Source organism: Nelumbo nucifera, chromosome 5 (assembly GCF_055504915.1).
Source record: "Nelumbo nucifera cultivar China Antique chromosome 5, China Antique-T2T, whole genome shotgun sequence".
Classification (NCBI taxonomy): domain Eukaryota; kingdom Viridiplantae; phylum Streptophyta; class Magnoliopsida; order Proteales; family Nelumbonaceae; genus Nelumbo; species Nelumbo nucifera.
This window is the reverse complement of record NC_142653.1, coordinates 61,650,129-61,675,243: the sequence shown is the minus strand read 5'-3', so window position 1 is coordinate 61,675,243 and position 25,115 is coordinate 61,650,129. Positions and strand designations below refer to the sequence as shown.

The 25,115-nt window shown below is 40.8% G+C and overlaps 1 protein-coding gene across 5 annotated transcripts in view; it reads left to right on the top strand.

Moving 5' to 3' along the window:
- LOC104586967 (prolyl 4-hydroxylase 1) overlaps positions 1–25,115 on the top strand; it is an 80,781-nt gene that overhangs the window by 20,230 nt on the left and 35,436 nt on the right. For 3 of the 5 annotated variants that reach the window (XM_010244378.2, XM_010244376.2, XM_010244375.2), the window contains 2 exons: positions 6,842–6,907; positions 8,882–8,956. In XM_010244378.2, coding sequence (XP_010242680.1) covers positions 6,842–6,907; positions 8,882–8,956 — 141 coding nt within the window. The remainder of the gene's footprint in view (positions 1–6,841; positions 6,908–8,881; positions 8,957–25,115) is intronic. The other 2 variants (XM_010244380.2, XM_010244377.2) reach the window with 1 other exon arrangement.

The following is a 25,115-nucleotide window of genomic DNA, read 5'->3' as shown; positions in this document are numbered from 1 at the left end:
GGGGATAGCCCGAGGAAAGAGAGTTTTTGGTGCCTTGTAATTGATAGATTTCAAAAGAAGTTAGCCTCTTGGAAGAAGAATTACTTATCTCTGGGTGGTAGAATCACATTGGTTAAGTCCACATTGGCTAGTTTGCCTGTGTATTACTTATCAGTTTTTAGAATTCTGTGAAAAGTAGAATTTTGGAAAAGTTGATGAAGCACTTCTTGTGGGAACCAGGGGAGGAGAGGAAGGATCATAGGGTTAACTGGGAATTGGTTTCTAAAAGTAGGGCTGGTGGAGGGTTAGGATTAGGTAACATTCGAAAGAAAGATGAAGCTTTGTTAGGAAAATGACTATGGAGGTTGGAAGGTGAGGGGGAAGTTGTGGACTAGGGTAATTTTGAGTATTCATGGTTGGGCAGAGGATGGCTGGGACACCAGGTCTTTGTTAAGGTCAATTGGAGCATCTTCTTGGAAATCCATACATGCCATTCTACCTTCTTTTGTGCAACACATCAGGTATATGACCTTTGCTCTGGGAATCATGTAAAATTTTGGGAGCACATTTAGGTGGGTGATTTACCTTCAACAAACCAATTTCCTTCCCTATTTTCACTTTCCCGGTATAAAGGCAAGGTTGTGTCTAGTTTTCTGGTTCCTTCTCAGTCTAACTTTGGGTTTGATTGGGATCTGGGGCTTAGGAGAGGCCTAAGGGATTTGGAAGCTGAAAATGTAATGAATCTGATTCAGATCTTAAATGGGGTGGTGTTGGATCACTCTGAGAGGGATAAGAGACTATGGACTCTAGCTCCCTCCTGGACATTCTCTTGTGCTTCCTTCTTTAAGTCCCTCTTGCATGCAATTAGTAACCTTGCACAAAATTTTCTAGTAAAGTTTTGGGTGAGCTGATTCCTCTGAGGATTGGAGCTTTCTGTTGGGAAACCTTTGAAAGATGCAACACCAGTGACTTACTCCAAAGAAAAAGGTCTTTTTTGGTGCTTGTCTCTGAGTTGGTGCATTCTTTGCATGTCTAATGGTGGAAGCTCCTACCATTTATTAATTTCTTGCCCTTTTGCTTCTGTAATTTGGGACAGGTTTCTTTCTCTATTTGGTTGCAGGTGGACTCCTCCGTCAAACATTCAAAGCTTGTTTAGCTCTTCGTTCCTTAGATGGCCAAAGAAAAGGGGAAGGATTACGCGGAGATGTGTAAGGGCTGCTATTTGCTGGACTCTATGGGAGGAAAGGAATTCTGAAAAGGAAAGAAGTGAATAATGTATTATTGAAGTAAAAAAAGTTAGATTGGTGCACTAGCTAAAATTTGCGGAGCAGTTGGAGCTGTTTGGTGATGTTTCTACGGATAAGTTGCTGAACAGCTGGGCGGAGGTGGCTAATTTTGCTCATGCTCGATTTTCTGTTTCTCCCGTGTGGTCACCACTTGGCAGTGGATTTATAAAGCTAAATTTTGATGGAAGTAGTGAGGGCAGTCTAGGTCCTTCAGGTGTAGGAGGTGTCTTCAGAGATGAGGACGGGAAGGTGATTGCAATGTATTCAGGTTCCATTGGGGTTGGGGACTCTCTTAAAGCTGAGATCTATGCTGTACTGGAGGGTATTAGAAAGAGTTAGGAACTGAATATACCGGAGTTAATTGTTTCAAGGGGACTCAAAGTTGGTGTTAAGCTGGTTAGAGAAGGAAAGCAGACTTTGGAATTTTGCTAATGAAAGAAGGGAAATCAAATGGCTAACTAGGGGGCTGGACATCCAATTTCAGTGGGGGAAAAGAACAGAAAATGTGTTTGCAGATGCTTTGGCAAAGTAGGGGATAGGAAGGGATCAAAGAGTTAAGCCATTTTAGCTCTCTCTGGATTGCTGTATCTAATTTTTTATGAAGCTAATGAATTTCTGTTATAAAAAAAAAAGAAAAAGTGAGTGAGAAAAATTGAAGGAAATTGATTTGTTTACAATTGAAGAAATTGGAATTAGATTAACAAACAGTAGTAGTGGGTTTGAAACTGAATTCGGTGTGGTTCAAGTTAATGAAGAAGAAGCTAGATTAGGATGTTCTGGAAGATAAGGAAGGCAGGAGGAATGGTCATAAAGATCCTGAAACAGGGAAAAGGGTGGAAGTAAGGACAATAATGGTAGAGGAGAGGTCCCAGGTTCAGCATGTTCCAAAGTGATAAAGGAAGTAGTGTTTTTGTTTTTTTTTTCTTTTCTTTTTGTTCTTGGCTGTTTCCCCCTCAGGTTGCTGGGTATTTGGCATAAGTTGAGAATTTCTCTCTTTGTTTTTTCTTGAAGTGGGGTTGGTTTTTGTGAAGTTTGTTATTTGGAAGATTGTTTTTTGAAGACTTAGGTGCTTCATTTTGGTAGTTTGTTGGCTCTTTCAGTGATCAGAATAAGGAATAAGGTGAGGCCACTGTTACAATGACAAAGGAATAAGGAAAAGTCACTATCACTTTTTTTTTAATAACCAATGATTTTATTAAAGCAAATGAAAATGTATAAGTTACATCCCTCCCCACCTCTTGCATGGCTAATACATCTACCATACTGTAAAGACTATTAGAACAGACCAACAGAAAGCAGTTAATCAGTTTTACAAGAGGAGGCCACATTAGCACAACTAATCGTCCACTTGCAACAGCTGTAACAAAAAGAATTCAAAGACTGTAAACAGTATAAGTAGTGAAGCACAAAGAGAAATAAGACAGTAATTCTTTTGGCATTACTCTCTTTCTCTCTCTCTCTCTCTCTCCTTCCAACGAATTCAGGAGGTTGGCTCCCTCGAAGAGCCCTGAGTTAGGCAGGTTCCTAACAAGTTGGTATCAGAGCTAGCATGACCAACACAAGAAACACGTCAGTAGACACCCGAGTGGATCAGATGGAGGTAGAGATCCATCGAATGTCTTCAGATCTCAAAGAAATGAAGGAAGGTTTCACTACTCTCCTCAATCGGCTGGAGTAGGTGGCAACGAACAACGACAGAGGAAGCCAAGAAGAGCGCAACAATGAAAACAACCGCAGAACAGGGCCGACGGAAACGAGAGCAGCCAAAATCGATTTCCCCATCTTCTCAGGCGGCGACCCAACTCCCTGGATTCTCAGAGCCGAATGGTACTTCGATTACCATGAGACACTTGGGCAAGACAGAGTAGCTCTGGCTTCTGCGCATCTTGAAGGGGAAGCTATCCTCTGGTTTCAATGGTATCGACGGGGGCACCCTCGTCAAACTTGGGCTGACTTCACTGATGCCATGACTATCCGTTTTGGATCGTTTGGGTTCGAAGATCATGATGAGAGTTTGGCAAAGCTACGACAGGTGGGATCAGTTAAAGATTACCAGATGGAGTTCGAAAAGCTGGCCGTGAGAGTCCAAGGGTGGACGGAGAAGGCGTTGGTGGGAATCTTCGTTGGCGGCCTAAAAGAAGATCTGCGACTGGAAGTGAAGGCGATGCCGCCCACTTCGGTCATAAATGCAGCAACACTAGCAAGATTGTACGAGGATAAGTTCGCTTGAGCAAGAAAGGTGCAACGGCCATGGGGTCCAGGAACTAGGACGACAACACCAGACAAGGAGGAAGGAATACTGGGCCCAGGCCCATTGGTTCCTTTCAAACGGCTGACCTGGGCAAAGATGCAAGCTCACAGAGATAAAGGACTCTATTACAATTGCGAAGAGAAATTCGGGCCGGGCCATCGATGCAAGAAACAACAAGCATTTCTCCTCCAAACAGAATCCGAAGAGGAAGACGACCTCACCGGTTGCAGGGAATCTAACCTAGGGTGGGAAATACAACCCAATGGCACACCTGAAATATCTCTACAAGCCCTTATAGGACTTGCGTCCCCTCAAACAATGAGAGTTGCAGGGCTAATCCAGGGACGACAAGTGTCAATCCTCATAGACAATGGTAGTTCCCTTAACTTCATAACTCAAGTCTTGGTGGATAAAATGGGACTCCCAGTTCAACCAACAACGGATTTTACAGTTCATGTGGCCAACGATAATAGCCTATCTTGCAATAGCATTTGCATGGGCTTACCACTAAAGGTTCAGGATCACCAATTTGCGGTGGACCTATATCCTCTTCATCTCAGTGGAGCGGACGTGGTGCTAGGCATTCAATGGTTAAGATAGCTAGGGCCCGTGATCTATGATTGGGCCTGTCTCACCATGGACTTCACATCAGGGAACTCTACAGTCCATCTACAAGGGCAAACATGCAAGGGTCCAAGGCCCATCAGTCTTGCAACATTAACAAAGCAAATAGAAGATCCGGATCAGCCCATATTCATGCACATGGACTCAAATTGGACCAGCCCATCTTTAGCTAACAGCAGCCCAAATGGGCCTAGAGACTTCCAAAGCCGCCTGCAACAACTTCTTCAGCAATATGGCAGCATGTTTGAAGAACCCCAAGAACTTCCACCACGTCGGGAGCATGACCACCGCATCCCCCTCATGCCGGGAGCTGCCCCAACCAATGTAAGACCCTACCAATACCCTTACTTTCAAAAATTTGAAATTGAGAAGCAAGTTCAAGATATGCTTAAGCAAGGGATAATACAGCCCAATCATAGCCCATTCTCTTCACCAGTATTATTAGTCAAAAAGAAGGATGGGACGTGGTGATTTTGTATTGATTACAGAGCCCTTAACAATATCACCATTAAAGACCGATTTCCAATACCGGTCATTGATGAGTTGCTTGATGAACTCCGGGAAATTGTGCGCCTACACGGGCTCCCCAGCTCAATTGTATCAGACAGGGACCCTATTTTTATGAGTCGTTTCTGGGCTGAGCTTTTTTGCCTCCACGAGGTTAAACTCTTCAAGTCAACTATCTACCACCCCCAATCTGATGGATAGACAGAGGCGGTTAACAAGAGTCTCGAAACATATCTGAGGTGCTTCGCGGGAGACCGACCAAGACAATGGGTGAAGTGGATCCACTGGGCTGAATGGTGGTACAACACCACTTTCCATAGCGCCGCTGGGATGACACCCTTTAGAGCTCTATATGGTCGGGAGCCTCCCCCTCTACTTCCTTATGAAAAAGGGACCACCATAGTAGCGGCCTTAGAAGAACAGCTGACGCAACTAGATGAGGTGTTAAAGGAACTGAGACATCATCTCTTACCGGCACAACAATGGATGAAGCACACCTATGATAAACATCACAAGAATGTCCAATATGAAGTCGGTGATTGGGTGTTTCTCAAATTACAACCTTTCAGACAGATTTTAGTTGCAAGCCGACAGTGGAACAAACTCAGCCCGCGCTATTTTGGACCATTTAAAATCCTTGAGAGAATAGGGTCAGCGGCCTACAAGGTGGACCTTCCGACAACATCAAAACTGCACCCTGTATTCCATATCTCCTTACTGAAGAAAGGGCCGAAGCCAGGAGTCATTACAAGTGCGACCCTTCCCACATTTTCAGAAGGACAAGTGCAGACTGAGCCAGCCCGCATCATTGATTTCAGATGGGTGCGCCGGGGTGGAAGAGTCATACCAGAAGCATTAGTTGTTTGGTTTAAACTCCCAGAAGAGGATGCAACCTGGGAATCCTACTTAGATCTGCAATCAAATTTTCCCACATTAGACCTTGAGGGCAAGGTTGCTCTAAAGGAGGGGGGGATTGTAAAGACTACTGAAACAGACCAACAGAAAGCAGTTAATTAGTTTTACAAGAGGAGGCCACATCAGCACAACTAATTGTCCACTTGCAACAGCTGTAACAGAAAGAAATCAAAGATTGTTAACAGTATAAGTAGTGAAGCACAAAGAGAAATAAGACAATAATTCTTTCGGCATAATCTCTCTCTCTCTCTCTCTCTCTCTCTCTCTCTCTCTCTCTCTCCTTCCAATGAATTCAGGAGGTTGGCTCCCTCGAAGTGCCCTAAGTTAGGTAGGTTCCTAACACATACTGTTAGCTGTCCTCTGAACCCATTGGAATCTGACTTCCATTTCTTTAGTCATAAAGACTTTTTTACCTTGTTTCTATACTGCCAAAGAGATGCTTCCTCATTTTGTAGCCACTCCATCACTAGCTTTGAATCCCCCTCAATAATTAGTTTGTTGACATTCATCCTTCTTGCCCTTTGTACCCCTTCCATAACATCCATGAACTCTGCCCTTAGAGAATACCCCACTCCAATCGGTCCTGAAAATAGTGCCACCATAAGTCCCTCTTTCATACCTAAAGATGCCTCCAATCCCTGAAGGGCCTGGATTTCCCCTATTTCTGCCATCAAAGTTGAGCTTGATAAACCTTTCAATTGGGGGAGTGTAGCTTTTGCAAATCAATGTATTTTTTTTATAGTCCCCACCACTTCTCTCCATTTTGTTATGATGCCATCTACCAAAATGGTTGAGAAGCTTTCCAAAGATTTAGTCCAATGAGACACTGTAATGGGGATGCATTCAATTATTGCTTCTAAGATTCTTTCTTCCTTGTTGATGATTCGAGCATTTCTTTCCTCCCATATTATCCAAATTGTTGCAATGCTAGTACTTTTCCACATAATCCTCCCCCTCTTCTTTAGCCAGCTGAAAACTGAAGGTGCAAAATGATTTGACACACTAGAAGGAATCGTCCACCTGCAAAGAAGGCAATGAAATGATCCTATATGCAGGGGTTCAGAAGAGATGAATAGGATGCTTTTAGAGCTATGTGCAAGGGAATATTTCCTTTCTTCTATTGTATTATTTAAGAGTGGTAGATGCTGAATCATCTGTAGATTTCGGCTTTGGTGATCATCAAGATGCTATGAATTTGGCATATGCACTTCTTTATATGATTCCTTTTTTGACTTTAGATATCCACTTATCTTGTTTGTACCTTTTTTTGTTGTTGTAGGTCAAACCTGAAGTAATCAGTTGGTCACCACGAATAATTGTTCTTCACAATTTTTTGAGTATGGAGGTATGAGCAATTTCTGTGCTTTTAGTTATTCTTGATGTGTTTAGTCATATTTGATGGGTTTCTTGTGTTTTTCAAACACATGTTCTACTAAAATGTGGAAGAGGTATCCACATATTTGATGGACTTTAGATATCCACTTATTTTCTTGCTTGTTGGATTGGGTGATGGCTTACCAAGAATCATAGTTTTCAAGGTACCAAGGCGAGGCTAGGCGATAGGGGGGCACCTAGTAGCCTAGTCGCCTAGGCGTCGATGAATTTTTTTATGTAGAAGACATAGATCCTAGGGTAGTTCTCTAGGTACCATAATCATATTTCCTTAATATTTATTCATAATTTTCATAAGAAAAGTATAGAGTTGATGTTAAAGTAAAGAAAATCAACATATTAATGAGAAGAAGAAAAAGAAGGAAAAGAACATTAAAAAAATATAAGGGCTGAACCCTTATTTTTGTTATAGGAATAGAAGAAAAAAAAGTAGTAGTAGAAAATGTGTTGATTAGACAAAATTTTAAGTTCTTCCTTGGTTCAGGTTTTAAAGTCTTTGATGGTTCAATACCGCATTTAGCAATGTATGTATTGATTAAACCCTAAGAAATAAGAAAATAATAAAAAAAATTAGTATATAAACACACAAAATGAATATTTTAGTTTAATAGTGCCTATTTTATAATTATTGTTAGTGTTGAGTATGTAGGAGTATTTCTGTCTTTATACTTAATGTTGAGGTTGCTGATGTGCAATATTATGTTAGAACTAGTGTTCTTCACTTAAGTAGGGGCACATGTGTCTTTTCCATTGTGTTAGTAATATAAAACATATCTGGCCGAATGGGAGAGGTAATTTTTTCTCTCATTCGAACCAGACTTTTCTTCTCCTTTTCTCTCTCTCTCTCTCTTTCTTTCTTCTTTCTTCTCCTCTCTTCTTGGCTGTTATCAGACTAACAGAACTCAAGGGCAGGCCGAATTATAATAATGTCAAAAAATAAAGAATAAAAAAGTATTTTATAATACATAGTACAAAACTGCTTGGCGAGCCTCAAAGGGCACCTTGTCACCTAGGCATCGCCTTGACAACTATGCCAAGAATTTGAGGATGTTAAAAGAATCAACTTGGATAGTGATGGAATACAGAGTTCAGGTATGAACTGTGGCTTGTGTGGGCTCCTGCCTGAGACAGTGGACCATCTTAGTTAGTATTCACTGTTCTATCTCTGCTAGAATTTGGGAACTTTTCCTCAAGGCTGCTGGTATAAACTGGGTTCCGCCTGATGAAGGATTTTTTTTGCTGCTGGAAACTGCCTGGACTGAAGAAAAAGGGGAAACTGATCTGGAAAACAATTCCTGCAGCTGTATTAGTGTCTTTTTGGTCAGAGAGAAATAATCAAATTTTCTGTAACGAAGTGAGAAATCCAGAGGACCTAATACAGCTTATAGTGAATAAACTTGTTTCTTGGCTATCTGTAAACCCAGAGTTTAAGCATCAGAATGTATTGCTGCTTTGCTCTCAATCTATATGGGATTTGTAAGCTGTCCTTTTTCCTGGTGCACCGGGAAGCTGTTGTAATATTTTCCTCTATTATCAATAAAATCTCTTACTTTACCTTTGATAAAAAACAAAAGTATTGATTGAATTTTCAAACTAAACTTGGTTCAGATGTAGAGGTTGTTTAGTTTCTTTTTGTGTTTTTTTTTGTATGTTCTCTTTTTGTAGAAATTTTAAATTTTTTCTAAGGGTGTCCTCTTTTACTATTTGTAAAGCCTTTTCTTTTCATGAATTCTCTCTTTTACTTTTGTTACAAAATATAAAACAATTAAGGAGTGCTAGATTTATGGGTTCCTTTTACTGTATCCTTGAAATGGATAATACATTTCAGATATTATTTTGCTGTTCAAAATGCAAAGACATGCTTCTCAGGTGCTGTTCTCTTCTTCAAAAGGCGTAGTCTCACAGAATAATGTTATGATCCTTGCAGGAATGTGATTATCTCAGAGGAATTGCCCTTCCCCGCCTTCATATTTCAACTGTGGTGGACACAAAAACTGGGAAGGCATGTATCCTGTTATCTTCATAGCTAATGAGGTTAAAAGGGATTAAATAATTGGGAAAATCAGCAGAAACAGCAGTATAAAAACGATCCATGAATGAAAGAAACAAAACTGGAGTTTTTTGAAATTTGTGTCTATTTTTATATTTTAGACATTGAGGGTTGGTCATTTTGCATTTTATCTATGAGGTCTGGCCTAGTAGTTTGATTTGTTTAGTTATATTCTACTTGTGTTTAAAATTTCAGTCTTTGGTTTATTAATTTTGTTTTGTTATGATACTGGCAATTCTGTAAGTTTTTGTTTTTTTTTTCTTCTAGTTCTTATAGGATTTGTCACCCCAATGGTGTCTATATATACATGTAATGTGCAAAAACGTGGGTATGTTGAATAGGTGAAGTTCATTTGAGATCTTAAATGAGTTAAAGCTTATGCTATTTATGATTATTGATTTCCATGACCTAAATTGATTCTAGGTACCATGTTTAGTGGATATGGGGTTTCTCTCCTTTATTTTAAGAAGCCATTACATCTGCCAACAGCCACAAATTCTTCATCAAGGGCATTCATTGAACATTCTTAGAATATTAAAATTGAGCTAAGCGAGTTTTTCTACTATTTTCATCAAAAACCTAAAAATTCCCAGTCTAGCCTTTTTTTGTGCCAAACGATCTCTGATCCCCCCCTTACATCCTTTTTTTTTTCCTCCAAATATCATCCCAAAATTCCTCCTAGAACCCATGTGCGGTGATATGCTCCTCATAGTTTGTAGTTACGAAAATCTCTGTTTAGTCCTTGTTACAACTGTTTGTATTAAAACGGGCTACAGTTTCAAGGTTGTTGGATCTGTAGAAAGAACTAATTAAAGAAACATTTTTGAAGAAGTTTTGATGTTAATGTTTCGAAAAAAAAAAAAAAAACCTCCTAGAACCCTATATTAGTTTTCAAATTTTCATCCTTTTGTGGCTAATGTACTCTGAATCTGGCAGCTTGTTACCTGCTAAAGCTATCAATTCTGAGCCTACCAATGGAATTTCATTAAAAAATTCCTATCTTAGACCTATTTTCCCTATTTTGAAGTTTTTAACCCTTGTGATTAAACCCCTAGACCTTTTCTAACATAAGTTTTATGTGTTTTCTTTCCTAAATCACACCCCTAAACCCATCCTAACCACCTAAACTCATCCTTTGACCATTTAAGTCGTATATCAATTTGGTGTTAGAGTGGATGGTCCTATTAGTTAGTGTCAGAGCTATTGGTCCTACATCATTTTGGTATGAGAACTAATAGTTATTCACTATGTTTTCAGAGTGACTGAGTCTATAGTTTTAGGGTGTCTTCTAAACAATGTTATGTCTCTAATCAATAATAATCAGTTTATTGAACTGTATATCTAAGCTCTCTAGTTGAGTTTGAGAAGGTGGTGGAAGAAAATAGATCTAATAATGTTGACTACAGGGGTAAAGTTTTCAAGAATGTTTAAAGAGAAAGGGGCATACCAGATTTCGAGGGAGATAATGACTCACGGGTATTCTTTGATTGGGTTTCAGAATTGGAGGAATATTTTGATTGACAATATATTTGATAAAAAGAGTTTTAGATTTGCAAGTGCAAGGCTCACAGGACATGCTTAAAGAATGGTGCAGAACACTTGAGCAATGTCTGGAGAATAGAGGTGATGATCCTATTACTACATGGGAAGAGAGGAAGAGGCATTTGCAAGAAAAGTACATTCAACTGGACATTCAGGATGATCAATATGAGTTAACTAATCTCAAGCAAGAAGCATGATCTATAGTTCAATATATAGTTTGATGAAGTAACTATTAGATGCAACACTAAAGAGAGTGATAGAAGAAATTTAACTCCTCTCAAGAATGGGCTAAGGGCTGCAATCAAGAAAGAATTGGCTACTACCTAGAACAGATGGAAATTGTTGAAGAAGGTTCCAGGATTAATAATCAATTTGAGGTTGGGTCAATGATCAAGAAGATATAGTGGTGTAACAAATTGAAGAAATTCAGGTGTAAGGTACAAATGTGTTGGTATAGCAGAAAATCTTAGCAAGGAAATAAACCATAACTATTTTTCAATGAAAAAAAAAAAGAAATAAACCATAACTTTACAAGTTCAATTCGAGATTCTTTTTCTCTTTTAATTTTATGAGTTGATTCAAGAATTGCAAGCTGATACAACACAAGTTCCACCAACCATGGTTCGCAATTTTGATATTGATGGATATTCCCGCATGTAGAGATGGCGAAGTTTTAGAGATATTTTGCTAATATCACTAGATATTTAGAAAATCTAAAAAATCAGGAAAACTTTCTAGAAATATGGAATTAATTATTAAACCTTCAAGGAATCATTAGAATAAAAATAACTGCGCATTTAAGACTTGAAAGACCATATCAAAGAACTGCATAAATCAAATAGTAGAAAATTGAGAGACTATACTGGTTTCTTTCTCTTTCTCTCTATTTTAGTCTTTTGGCCATCTTCTCTTCATTAAATATGTCAATTACTTGTCATTTTGACTTTTGTTTTTTGTTTCTATATGTTTTGATTAATTTGAGAATATTCTTTTGTAGTTATATGCATTTTAGTTTTTCTTTTGAATTATAGTAACTTAGTGAATAGTATAAAAATAGTAAGCCAGTTATTGAATCATCATTTTTTTTTTTATAAATAACTTGAATTTTATTATTAAACTTTATGTCATATCTTTACAAGCAAGCATCCCATAGAGAGGCACGAGTTGCTACCTCTCATACAAAAAGAAAGACATACAAGTGTGCCCTGAATAGAATAGACCTGTTCACCCCTTGCTTAGCCAAAGCATCTGGCATCTGCCATCCCATTTTCTGATCCTCCTCACCCATCCTGATGTTAATATTCCTGGTTAGCCATGTAAATTTTTTCACTTCATTCCGATAGCACCAGATTATAGACTTTGGATTCTTTAGCCTTTCTACCACCATTTTTGAATCCCCTTAAATCACCACATTTGCCAAGTTTAGCTCACTAACTATCTGCACCCCTTGAATTGCAACAAGCAGTTCCGCTTTGAGCGAGTCACCCATACCTGCAGGGCCAAAAAATAGTGCTATAAGTTTACCTTCTCCATCTCACAATACCCTTCCTATTCTGGAAGTGCCTGGCTTACCTTGGTTTTTCCCATCAAAGTTCAGTTTAACAAATCCTTCAAATGGTGGTACCCAGACAACCTCCATTTCCACTCTGTCCTTTCTCTTAGAGATTTTAGCAACTACTTCCCAATTCCTCCAAATATCATCAAAAGAAAACGGGGAAAACACCTCCAGAGTCTTGATCCAATGGATCACCCTAACCATCACACAAGTCCTGATTTCTTCCTTGCTTCTCTCCTTCTCTTAGAAATCTTGCATTCCTCTCTTCCTAGATGGTCCAAATCAAGGCTGCTTTAACACATCTCCACATTATCCTCCTCTTCTTTGGCCAAGTAAGCAAGGCGTGATCAAATAACATATTAACCTCTGTTGGTAAAGTTCACCTGCATCCAATCAAAGAAATAAACCAAAGCCAAATATCAACTCTCATTACTAGATTTGCACAAGACACCAATTAAGAAAAAGATAGGACTTAGGTCTTCTATTTTTTAGCAAGTCCATAGTATTTTTCTTCCCGTGAATTACTTCCCAACAAAAGGCTCTTACTCTAGGTGGGATGGGTCTACATCAAAACTCTTTTAAGGGAAAGGAAGAAACTAAGGAGTCACAAAAGGTCTTGGACAAAGAAGCACAAGTAAACAAATCCTTAGGGTTGGGGGCCCAAATATGCTTGTTAGGTGATGGAATGAGAGATCCATCATATGGATGGCCGAACCCTGCAGGTAGGTTGGGCGAAATTTCAAAAATTTCTCTCTCCCATCTGGGAATCACTTTCCCTGTTTTAGAAAATCTGCATTTTCAAGGATCAATCTTGAACTAAGAACCGAACCAGATCTGAAACCAAAAGGTAGGAGAGGGTGATACCTGATATGAAGAAACAATATCCTCCAATGAAGGTATTCACGCCCAAAGAAAATCTCCAAAGACTGCTCCCATTGAAGATGACACAGTGTAGGGTGGAGCAGAATCAACAGTGTTCTTCCCAAGAACCGAACCCTTCAGCAAGGATTCGATGGAGGCTGTGAGCACGACTTCAGATTAGCCTTTCTCCAAAGGTTGATATCAAGAACTATTCTTGATCGCTTCTACAAAACAGGAGATCGAACTAGCAGGTGGCGGAAACTGGAGGAGAACGCAGGGAGAAGATGGCGCAGTCACACTGTTGCTGTCTTCTCTCTGTGTGATCTGAGATCTGATCTCTGGGATGAGATGTTTTTGAATGAACTGAAGGGTTCGCCCCCTCCTCCTTTTATAGATTTAAAGAGATCAGCTCCTAATCCTATTAGGGGTTTCCTGATTCAAACCCTTATTTGAATCTAGACTCTCTTTAAGTGATAAGGATGAATCCTTATGTTATCTGCAGATTAGATCAACTCTCTCCTAATCTTATTTGGAGGTTTCCAGATCCAAATCTCTATTTGGATCTAGACTCTCTGAGTGGATAGGGTAAGACCCTATCCTATCTGTTAATCCAAATCCCAGATCCGCCCCTCTTTAATTAGTCTCACTAAACCAGTTCGAAATGGGCTTTAGGCCCAATAAGTCTTATGTGCTCAGTGGCTTTCCAAACTGCTGCCCAGCTGGGCTTCTTTGTATGGCGTGGGAACCAAACCTTGATCTACACATCAGCCACATGGGTTCAGCCCAGCCTCTGTTACAAGGTTTGGCCGAATACATTGTTATGGATAGTTAACCCTCTGAGCCCATCTCATGGGCTCTTAATGGGCCCAACACTTACACTAAGTGGTCCCTGAGCCAAGCCACCTTATAAAAACCCAGGGACTGTCGGCAGATGCAAGATTAGCCCATCAGGTATTACCTTCAATGGTCTTACACTTAACCTCTCAGCCCATAATGATCAAACACTGCTCGACAAGAGAGGACCTCTCCCTCGGCTGCAAGGAACAGTGCTGCACTCTCTACTCACATGGATTCTGGGAATTAAAACCTTTTGCAAGCATTTCGAAACCATAATATATATATGTATATCCGTATATAAATATATTTTGCAAAACAAATTTCAACGATTGAAATTGGCTGCCGGCAGTCTTGGTTTCCATTAGAGAGTGCATCCCCGATCATTACCTTTGTCCGACAAAGGGGCTGATCCTGTCGCTATGATCACCCACTCAGATGAATTCTCAGATTGTCCCAACATACTCAGGTTTTGACCCTTTCTAAGGATCTCACTGATTAGCATATCAAAGAAAACCCAATCCGACACCTAGTGCAATATCATAATCGAGTCTAGGGGTCAGGTGTAACTTTTCAGTTTTGCCCATCAATCTCCAAGGTCCAGGGCAATACTGGAAATCTGGTCCGGTTCAGGGTTTCAAGTAAACCTACACTGCATGTACCTCGGGTCTCACCTTGGCAGTTGAGACAGGCCACCCCAACATTTGGCGGCACATCCAGTGTCAGCCTAAGCAGGATAATTGGGTCTGCTACATTCTCTGCTGATGCTACCTTCTTAATCAGGACGTCCCCTCTACTAGTAATCTTCCGCATTACGTGGTACTTCCTCTCGATGTGCTTCGACTTCGAGTGGGCTCATGGCTCCTTTGCCTGAGTGATAGCTCCATTGTTGTCACACAACGGGATGGGTGATGTACTGGACAGAACTACTCCCAATTCGTGAATGAACTTTTTCATACATAGCTTCTTTGGCAGCTTCACTTGCGGCAATGTATTCGGTTTCGGTTGTGGAATCTGCCGTGGACCCCTGTTTGCTGCTTTTCCCGCAAACAGCACACGATCCTATCGTGAAAACGTACCCAGATGTAGACCTTCTATCATCTGGATCCGACTGGAAATCGGCATCAGTATACCCCTGGATCTGTAGTGAGCTACCATCGAATACCAGACAAAACTCTTTTGTCCTTCGAAGGTACTTAAGTATATTTTTCTCAGCAGTCCAATGCTCCTGCCCTAGGTTGGCCTGGAATCTGCTTACCACACTCACTGCCTGAGCAATGTCAGGACGAGTGCACAACATGGCATACATGATGCTCCCTACGGCTGAGGCATAGGGAACGTTTTTCATGCCCTCAATCTCCTCAGAAGTCTTGGGAGACATCTTCTTGGAGAGAGTGACACCGTGCCTGAAAGGAACATTTCCTTTCTTGGAGTTCTCCATGCTGTATCTCTTGACTATTTTGTCAATGTAAGCAGATTGGGATAATCTTATTATCCGCTTCGATCTATCTCTATAGAGTCGAATACCAAGTATATAGGAGGCTTCTCCAAGATCTTTCATGGAAAATTGTTGTGAAAGCCATACTTTCACCCTAGTCAACATTCCTACATCATTCCCAATGATTAGAATGTCGTTTACATATAGAACCAGAAACGTAACCTTATCTCCACTGGACTTCCTGTAAACACAGGGCTCTTTCGGATTCTGCTCAAAGTCAAACTTTTTGACAGTAGAGTCAAACCGAATGTTCCAACTCCTAGAAGTTTGCATAAGTCCATATATAGATCTATTTAATTTACATACCATGTGTTCTTGACCCGCAGGTATGAAACCTTGCGGTTGCTGCATATAGATATCTTCAGTAAGATCTCCATTCAGGAACGCAGTTTTGACATCCATTTTCCAAATCTCGTAGTAATGGTATGCTGCTACAGCTAGCAGGATCCTTATGGATTTAAGCATGGCCACAGGCGAAAAGGTTTCCTCATAATCGATGCACTCTTTCTGAGTATACCCTTTCGCCCCCAGACGAGCTTTGTAGGTCTCAACCTTACCATCGGGGCCCTTCTTCTTCTTATAGATCCATTTGCAACCAATTGCTTTTACCCCGGGGGGCGGATCTACTAGAGTCCAGACTCCATTTGTCTCCATTGAGTCCATCTCAGCCCTCATGGCATCTACCCACTTCAAGGAATCTATGTCCAACATAGCTTCCGCATAAATCACAGGATCCTCCTCACAAGTCATAGCTTCCACCAGGTAACTATCCTGGTCATAGCCAAAACGGACCGGAGGCCTGGATACCCCCGGGTAGATCTTCTAGGTTGGTCACTACCTGGAACTTGTGGGACATCTCCCACTGACCCTGACTTTTCCTCATCAAGAACAACTTCCTGACGATGATTGCTCAGGATGTAATTATCCCCCAAGAAATGGGCATTCCGACTACAGAACACCTTCTGTTCTCCTATGTCATAGAATAGGTAACCCACAGAGCCCTTGGGGTAGCCTACGAATAGGCAACGACTGGTCTTGGATTCCAATTTGTTCGCACTCGTTCTTTTGACGTGCGCTGGACAACCCCAAATCTTCAAGTGTCTGACACTTGGTTTATTTCCGACCCAAAGTTCATATGGAGTATTCGGAACCGATTTGGTTGGAACCCGATTCAGCACGTATATCGCAGTCTCTAATGCGAAACCCCAAAAGGATGTGGGTAACTCTGAGTGCACGAGAAGTGACTGGACCATATCCAATAAGGTCCTATTCCTCCTCTCTGAAACACCGTTAAGCTGTGGTGTAGCAGGAGGAGCTAACTGTGTTACTATCCCGTTGACCTTCAAGTAGTCCCTGAATTTGTCAGAGAGATACTTGCCACCTCGATCCGATCGAAGGGTCTTAATTTCTCTCCCTAATTGTTTCTCGACCTCTTGTCTGAACTCCTTGAACTTTTCAAAGGATTTGGACTTGTGTCTCATTAGGTACACGTAACCGTACTGAGAATTGTCATCGTTGAATGTAATGAAACACACGTGCTGGTTACGGGTCCTAACACTCAGGGGACCACATACATCAGTATGTATAAGTTAAATCATGCCTATACATCTTTTAGGCTTACCGTTAAATGGCCGTTTCGTCATCTTACCCTGAAGGCAAGGCTCACAAGTGGAAAGATCTTCTACAGTTAGAAAATCCAAAGGACCATCCTTTACCAACCTTGTGATACGACCAATGTTGATATGACCAAGTCGGTAATGCCACAGGCACGTGGGATTAATTGTATCATGGTTTCTTTTCTTGGGGATATCAACCGATGTAGTTTCAGCTATGTTAGTTTCTAGAGAAGGATGGAAAACATAGAGACCATTCTCAAGTTCTCCGTATGCGATGAATTTGTTATTTATCAACAGTAATCGTATTATCAAAAAGAATAGAATGTCCATCCGCACACAATTTTGAAACAGAAATCAAATTTCTTCTCAAATTCTGTACATAAAGACAATGTTTAAGTACAATTATTCCTTCTCTGAAAAATAGCTCTACGGTTCCTATGGCCACAACTGCAACACTTGTAGAAGTCCCAAGTAAAGAGTTATTTCTCCGTCACTCAGCCTTCTGCTTACCTTGAACCCCTGCAGTGAGTTACACGCATGAGTTGAAGCCCCAGAGTCAATACACCAGGACGCAGAAGTAACCAACAGATTGGTTTCTATGACACAGGATTCGAAATTACCTTTCTTGGATTCCAGGTGTTGAGGACAGTTCCTCTTCCAGTGGTCGGTCTGGTTACAAAAATGACAGGCATCTGATGCCTTGTCTTTCCTCTGTTTTTTGGGTTTGGTGGCCTTTTTCTGGGGCTTTCTCTTTGCCCTCCTTTTCTTGCCCTGCTTTCCAGCTTCAACAAGCATGGGTAGGGGCTCATCCTTCTTGATCAGTTTTTCGGCCCTCTGCAACATATTGCTGAGTTCTTGAATGCTGACATTCAGCTTATTCATGTTATAGTTCATGATGAACGGATTGAAGGACGGAGGCAAAGAGTTGAGAATGACGTCTATCTGGGTCACATGATCCAGCCCGGACCCAAGAGCCTCAAGCTCACTGATATAACCCATCATACGAAGACAATGGTCATGAACTTGCTGGCCCTTGGACATCTGTGCGGTCATGAACTGTTTCAAGACCTTTTGCCGAGTAGAACGATTATGCTCTTCGTACATTGTCCTTAAACTATCCAATATGTCCTTGGCAAGTTCGATCTGATCAAACTGCTTCTGTATCGGATTGTCCAAGGAGGCAATGATATAGCACCGGGCGAGGGAGTTTTTCTCCTCCCATTCTTTATAGTCCTTTCTCGAGGCCTCAGAAGCCCTATCTCCCGGACGCTCCGGGGCAGGATTCTTAGCCACCTTATCCAATTTTTCAGAGGTCAAGATCAGCATTAGGTTACGATACCAGTTGGCATAGTTTGGGCCCTTAAGCTTATTGTCGTCCAAAAGCTTTGCAAATTGTTCGTTTGCCATTTTCTGATAAAAGAGCAAACATTAGTCCACAACCTAACTTGATTCATGTTATCTACATAGATATGGCTTTTAATCTATGTTCCATTTCCATTTGTTCATCTTTGAGATTTTCCTCCCATCTCAGTGACGGAGACTGCGAATTGTCTCTGAAAATGTGGGAAATCACATAGGGTGCATGGAGCCAACTGTTTCAGCTGCATAACCACACCACCTTTCTATGAAGGATCATATCCACTCATCATATGAGCTTTCCCTTTGGCCTCTGTCAGACAAGGTTCATTGCCATTTTAGGTTAAACCTTTCTGTCCAGTGAGTGCTCACCCATCATATTCGTGAACGCCAAGGTACCGTGAGAGAGTCATCCATTTTCTGGTAAGGCCCCTCCCACATCGGTCTATGACGCCCCTATCATCTTATGAAACATTCCGACAAATCCAGCAACAAATGGATAGCCCAATTTTATGGTGCGTTTCCTCATTACTGAAGGACCCATCTTCATGCTAATGATGGAATGCCTTTAGAGAGTTCATCATATGAATCTCCCTATCACATGCACTCATATTGTAGGAGGGAACAAAAGTTACGCCCTAGTTTAATTTAGGTCAAACCAAAGTGGTTCTCACTGACTTTTATAAAGCCAGATTTTTGGTGGGCCCTAAACGTTTAGGGTTCTGCACGTATCCTTTTTCAGGGGTGTGGGGCCCACCACTGAGGGAGATCATCGAATGATCTTTACAGACACCATGGCAATGATGTGCATTCAGCCATGGTGTGTGCAAGAGCCACTATCGTATCTGCATGGGCCAAGTACTTATGGCCCATGAACGTCACACATCACACGTCCATACATCACATGCAGGGATAAAATTGATCCAATCAATTAATATCTGTAAAGCCCATTATTAAAGCCCTATTTTAATCCATAGTATTATTAATTAAAATTATCTAGGTATATGGGCCGAATAGGGTTAAGCAATTTGGCCCATATAACTCATCTGCAATTAGTGGGCTTTTATCAGTTTTAACTCTTAAAATTGGGCCTTATAGGTGTGGGCCGAATTAAATCCCTCAATTAAATATCAAACCCTTGACCCAAAAGTGGGAAATTAGGGCTGAGAACAGCCCCCATCGAACCACAGATTCGGTCCGACCAGTTTGGTCCAATTTGGTTCAAATGGGTCTAGGGTTTGATTTTCAATTCAAGAATTAATTCAAGAAAACGATCTGAAATTAATTACTGATAAAAGACAATCAGAAATCAGTAATAGGGTTGTTCGCACATCTCAAACCTGCAAAACAAATGTCAGATCACAGTTTGCAGTTTCATAAACTGCAAACCGCAGATAGCGATTTTCCCATCTGTGAATTTTCCTTCTCCAGCGCATGTAGCTTCGATCTTGAATTAAATAAAATAGAAAAACCCTAATTTTTTATTAATATTACATCAGATCGAATACTTGTACATTCAGTATAAAAAATAAAAAAAAAATTAATTACAGGTCAGAATGAATAGAGTTGCGAAATCGCAGATTTCCTACGCCATTAAAGATTTCGATTTCCTTTGTATGAACAGCCCATAAATCAAGGAAATCATAAAGAACAATTCTAAATAAATTCTAGATTTATAAAAAATTAATTTCAGATCATTCGCCCTTTAACTGGGAACCGATTTCCCAGAAAAACCATAATCTGTGCAAATCGGGTAGAATGCCTTCTGCCCATTTGTGAAGGTTCAGATCTAGTCTATTTCGGTTCAAGATTTGAACCATGGCTCTGATACCACTGAAGGGATGAGAGATCCATCATATGGATGGCCGAACCCTGCAGGTAGGTTGGGCAAAATTTCAAAAATTTCTCTCCATTTGGGAATCACATTCCCTGTTTTAGAAAATCTGCATTTTTAAGGATCAATCTTGAACCAAGAACCGAACCAGATCTGAAACCAAAAGGTAGGAGAGGGTGATACCTGATACGAAGAAACAATATCCTCTAATGAAGGTGTTCACGCCCAAAGAAAATCTCCAAAGACTGCTCCCACTGAAGATGACACAGTGTAGGGTGGAGCAGAATCAACAGTGTTCTTCCCAAGAACCGAACCTTTCAGTAAGGATTCGATGGAGGCTGTGAGCACGACTTCAGATCAACCTTTCTCCAAAGGCTGATATCAAGAACTATTCTTGATCGCTCCTACAAAACAGGAGATCGAACTGGCAGGTGGCGGCAACTGGAGGAGAACACAGGGAGAAGATGGCGCAGTCACACTGTTGCTGTCTTCTCTCTGTGTGATCTGAGATCTGATCTCTGGGATGAGATGTTTTTGAATGAACTGAATGGTTCGCCCCCTCCTCCTTTTATAGATTTAAAAAGATCAGCTCCTAATCCTATTAGGAGTTTCCTAATTCAAATCCTTATTTGAATCTAGACTCTCTTTAAGTGACAAGGATGAATCCTTATGTTATCTACAGATTAGATCAAGTCTCTCCTAATCTAATTAGGAGGTTTCCAGATCCAAATCTCTATTTGGATCTAGACTCTCTGAGTGGATAGGGTAAGACCCTATCCTATCTGTTAATCCAAATCCCAGATCCGCTCCTCTTTAATTAGTCTCACTAAACTAGTTTGAAATGGGCTTTAGGCCCAGTAAGTCTTATGTGCTCAGTGGCTTTCCAAACTGCTGCCCAGCTGGGCTTCTTTGTATGGCGTGGGAACCAAACATTGATCTACACATCAGCCACATGGGTTCAGCCCAGCCTCTGTTACAAGGCTTGGCCGAATACACTGTTATGGATAGTTAACCCCCTGAGCCCATCTCACGGGCTCTTAATGGGCCCAACACTTACACTAAGTGGTCCCTGGGCAAGCCACCTTATAAAAACCCAGGGACTGTCGGCAAATGCAAGATTAGCCCATCAGGTATTACCTTCAATGGTCTTACACTTAACCTCTCAGCCCATAATGATCAAACACTGCTCGACAAGAGAGGACCTCTCCCTCGGCTGCAAGGAACAGTGCTGCACTCTCTACTCACATGGATTCTGGGAATTAAAACCTTTTGCAAACATTTTGAAACCATAATATATATATGTATATCCGTATATAAATATATTTTGCAAAACAAATTTCAACGATTGAAATTGGTTGCCGGCAGTCTTGGTTTCCATCAGAGAGAGTGCATCCCCGATCATTACCTTTGTCCGACAAAGGGGCTGATCCTGTCACTATGATCACCCACTCAGATGAATTTTCAGACTGTCCCAACATACTCAGATTTTGACCCCCTCTAAGGATCTCACTGATTGGTATATCCCAATCCGACACCTAGTGTAGTATCATAATCGAGTCTAAGGGTCAGGTGTAACTTTTCAGTTTTACCCATCAATCTCCAAGGTCTAGGGCAATACTAGAAATCTGGTCCGGTTCAGGGTTTCAAGTAAACCTACACTGCATGTACCTCGTCTCACCCTAGCAGTTGAGACAGGCCACCCCAACATTTGGCGGCACATCAGTGTCAGCCTTAGCAGGATAAATCTCCCCGGACTTATTCAACGGCTGTGAACATTCTAAACTAGCACGAGTCTCATAAGTGTTCAGTTTAAGGGTATTACACAGAAACACACCACAATAACATGAATCAAATATGTACTTTATTCATTTACAATAAATGTTATAATGTACATCAATCTGATTGGAGCTAAGGCATACACTGTTTAGCAAGGTTTACCAGGATCCAAGCAAACATCCTGAAGGAGTTGTAGAAGATTGGTACAATCATAAAGTTTGTTATCCCTAAGCCATCTATGGAAATCAAAGCCCCAATTAAGTCCCATAGGATGTATTGGAGGAGCAAAAAATCTTGACACACTCATTTTTGTACAAAGAAACCGAGTATAAGGAGGGGAAGAGCTTCATTAACGGACAAGAACCAACCCAAGTATCACCCCAGAATGTAATAGAAGCCCCAAAGCAAACATCATACCTGACGAAATGAAGAAAGTGAGGTAGAATGCTGTGAACCGCTTTACAAGGCGAGGCTAGAGTAGCTCTAGTAGATACACCTGCATCCTAACCATTTTCCAACCTTCCATTTATGCTAGCTATTAGTTCATGCCACAATTTGTCCCTTTCCAACACACAACCTCCCACTTAACCAGATGATCCTTCTTTCCATCGCTTGGCTCCCCCAAAAAATCCCTTATAATCTTCTCAATTTTTTTGTTTTGCTTCTTTCTGGGGGATTCTAAAAACTGATAGGAAATAGATTGGAAGTTTAGCAAGCATGGATTTAATCAGAGTAATCCTTCCTCCCAAAGATGCATAATTCCTCTTCCAAGTTGCTAGTTTCTTTGCACATCTCTCCACTATGGAGTTCCAGAATTTGCTCTCCTTAGGGTTTGCACCTAGAGGAAGTCTTAGGTAGGTCAGAGGCCAACTAGCAATAGGACACTCTATAATATCTGCAACAAAGTTCAGTTCCTCTTCCTCTATGTTAATTCTTGTTATGCAACTCTTTTCAAGGTTGATTTTCAGACTAGAGGTAAGCTCAAACTTCTTCACCAAATTCTTCAAATTCCTTACCAAAATTTGCTTTCCACCCTCACAGAAAGTGTAATATCATCAACAAACTGTAGATGGGTGATTGGGACCCTCTCTCTTCCAACTTTCTAACCTTTAAGATCATTTTGCTAAATACATCACATTCCTTTCATTCCACTCATCTTAACTCCTCCTTCCATCACGTCTCCACATTTCTCACAAAGTTTGGATGTGTAAGCCACATGTTTTCAAACCTAAATGGGTGATGCAGTAGGGCTGGAACAAACTAACACAAGATAGAAAGAGAGGAGAAAGGGTAGAAATCCAAGGGGTCCTAGAATCACTCTAGGGTTTGTAGGAATCACTCCATACAGCAAGAGTGCTCTTAAGAAATCCTCATTCATTCATTAGCCTCAAAAGGAAGAGAATACATCTATTTATAGAGTGACTTGTGTGGCCCGGAATACTGTTCACCATAATTACAAAAAGTGCCACTCTTTGTCTTGTGCATCAAGAAACACGATAACTTTCTATCTACTAATGCAATTAATCTAAAAATTGAACGACAAGCACTACTAAGCTATAGGAACAAGATGCTATAGTCCAAAGTCCACATTTGGGTTGGTCAAAATGACGAAAATACCCCTGACCAGATCAGTCCAAGTCCCAAGAGTCTTCTCCATGCCAAATCAGAACTTGTTTGTTGGCCTTCATCTCCAAGTCGAATCCTAATTTGGTGATATCCGCTTCTAAGATCAATTTTGGAGAAAATTGTAGCTCCGCTCATCATATCGAGGATGTCATCTAAGCGTGGAATAGGGAACCGGTACTTGATTGTAATCTTGTTGATTTCTCTGCTATCAACGCACATCCTCCATGAGCCATCCTTCTTGGGAGTGAGTCGAGTCGGTACAACACATGCGTTGAGACTCTCTCTAATGAAGCCCTTCTTCAGTAGATCATCCACTTGCCTCTTCAACTCAGCATATTCTATGGGATTCATCCGGTGTGTAGGCAAATTAGGTAGTTGAGACTCGGGAATCAAGTCTATTGTATGTTGGACATCACGTAGAGGTGGTAATTCATCAGGCAACTCTTCTGGGATCAAATCTGAAAAATCAGCCAACGAGTCTTTAACCTCTTTCGGCACCTTTGAAATAGGGGCATGTGCTGGTTTATTCACTTCTTTCACTATTAGGGCATAAATAAGGTCTGATTCTTTGCTTTCCTCCCCAAATTGCTTATTGGACAGCAAGAGAGGTTGCTTCTTTTGTTCAACTACTTGTTTCTGGGCTGGAGCTGCCTTTTGAGGGGCCTTAGTTCGCTTCTTGATCTCATCAGGTGACATAGGTTTCATAACAATTCTCTTTCCATTAAATAGAAAGTAATATGTATTCTCTTTCCCACAATAGTATACATCCCTATCGTAAAGCCATGGTCGACCTATAGAATATGTGTAACATTCATAGGAATAACATCACACCATATATCATCAACATAAGACCCATAGGAAATAGAAACTAGAGTTCCTTGTTCTACCTGAAGTGTCATCTTGTTTAACCAAGCAATCTTGTATGGTTGATGATGAGGTTGTGCAACTAGATTGAGCCTTTCAATAGTTGCTGCAGAAACCACATTCATGCTGCTACCACCATCAATTATTAGCTTGCAAAGTTTGTTTCCGCTCTTGACAAAGGTGAGGAAGATCGCTGTACGAAGCCAATCTTCTTTCTTTTCTTCTTTAGAGGATGCTAAAATGCGTCTAACAACTCCAACAAGATTGCTGTCATCTTCTTCTTCATGTTCAGACCCAGTGTACTCCTCTTCACCAAGGCCTCCTTCATCATCTTTCACTTGTCCTTCCTTCTCACACCATATGTGTAGATTTTTATTAGGGCATTGAAATGCATAGTGGCCCTTTCGACCACACTTGAAACAAGTATTTTCTGTTGTTCCCCTTTTATTAGCATCAATCATGATGTTCTTCCCCTTGTTATCTGCTTCCTGATACTTGGAACCATTAGACCTTATTGAAACCACATTACTTGAATACCAAACCTCCTACTATTCACTTGCTTCAAGCTCTTCTCTATTTTAAGAGCCATCTGAAAAGCATCATCTACATCATAAACTCGTGCAGCCATCATTTCTTCGAATATCAGCCCTTAAACCATTCCGAAATCGGGCTAATTTTTGCTTCTCACTTTCTGTAGACTGACATCTAATAGTAAACTCATCAAACTTCTGCATGTACTTCATCAAACT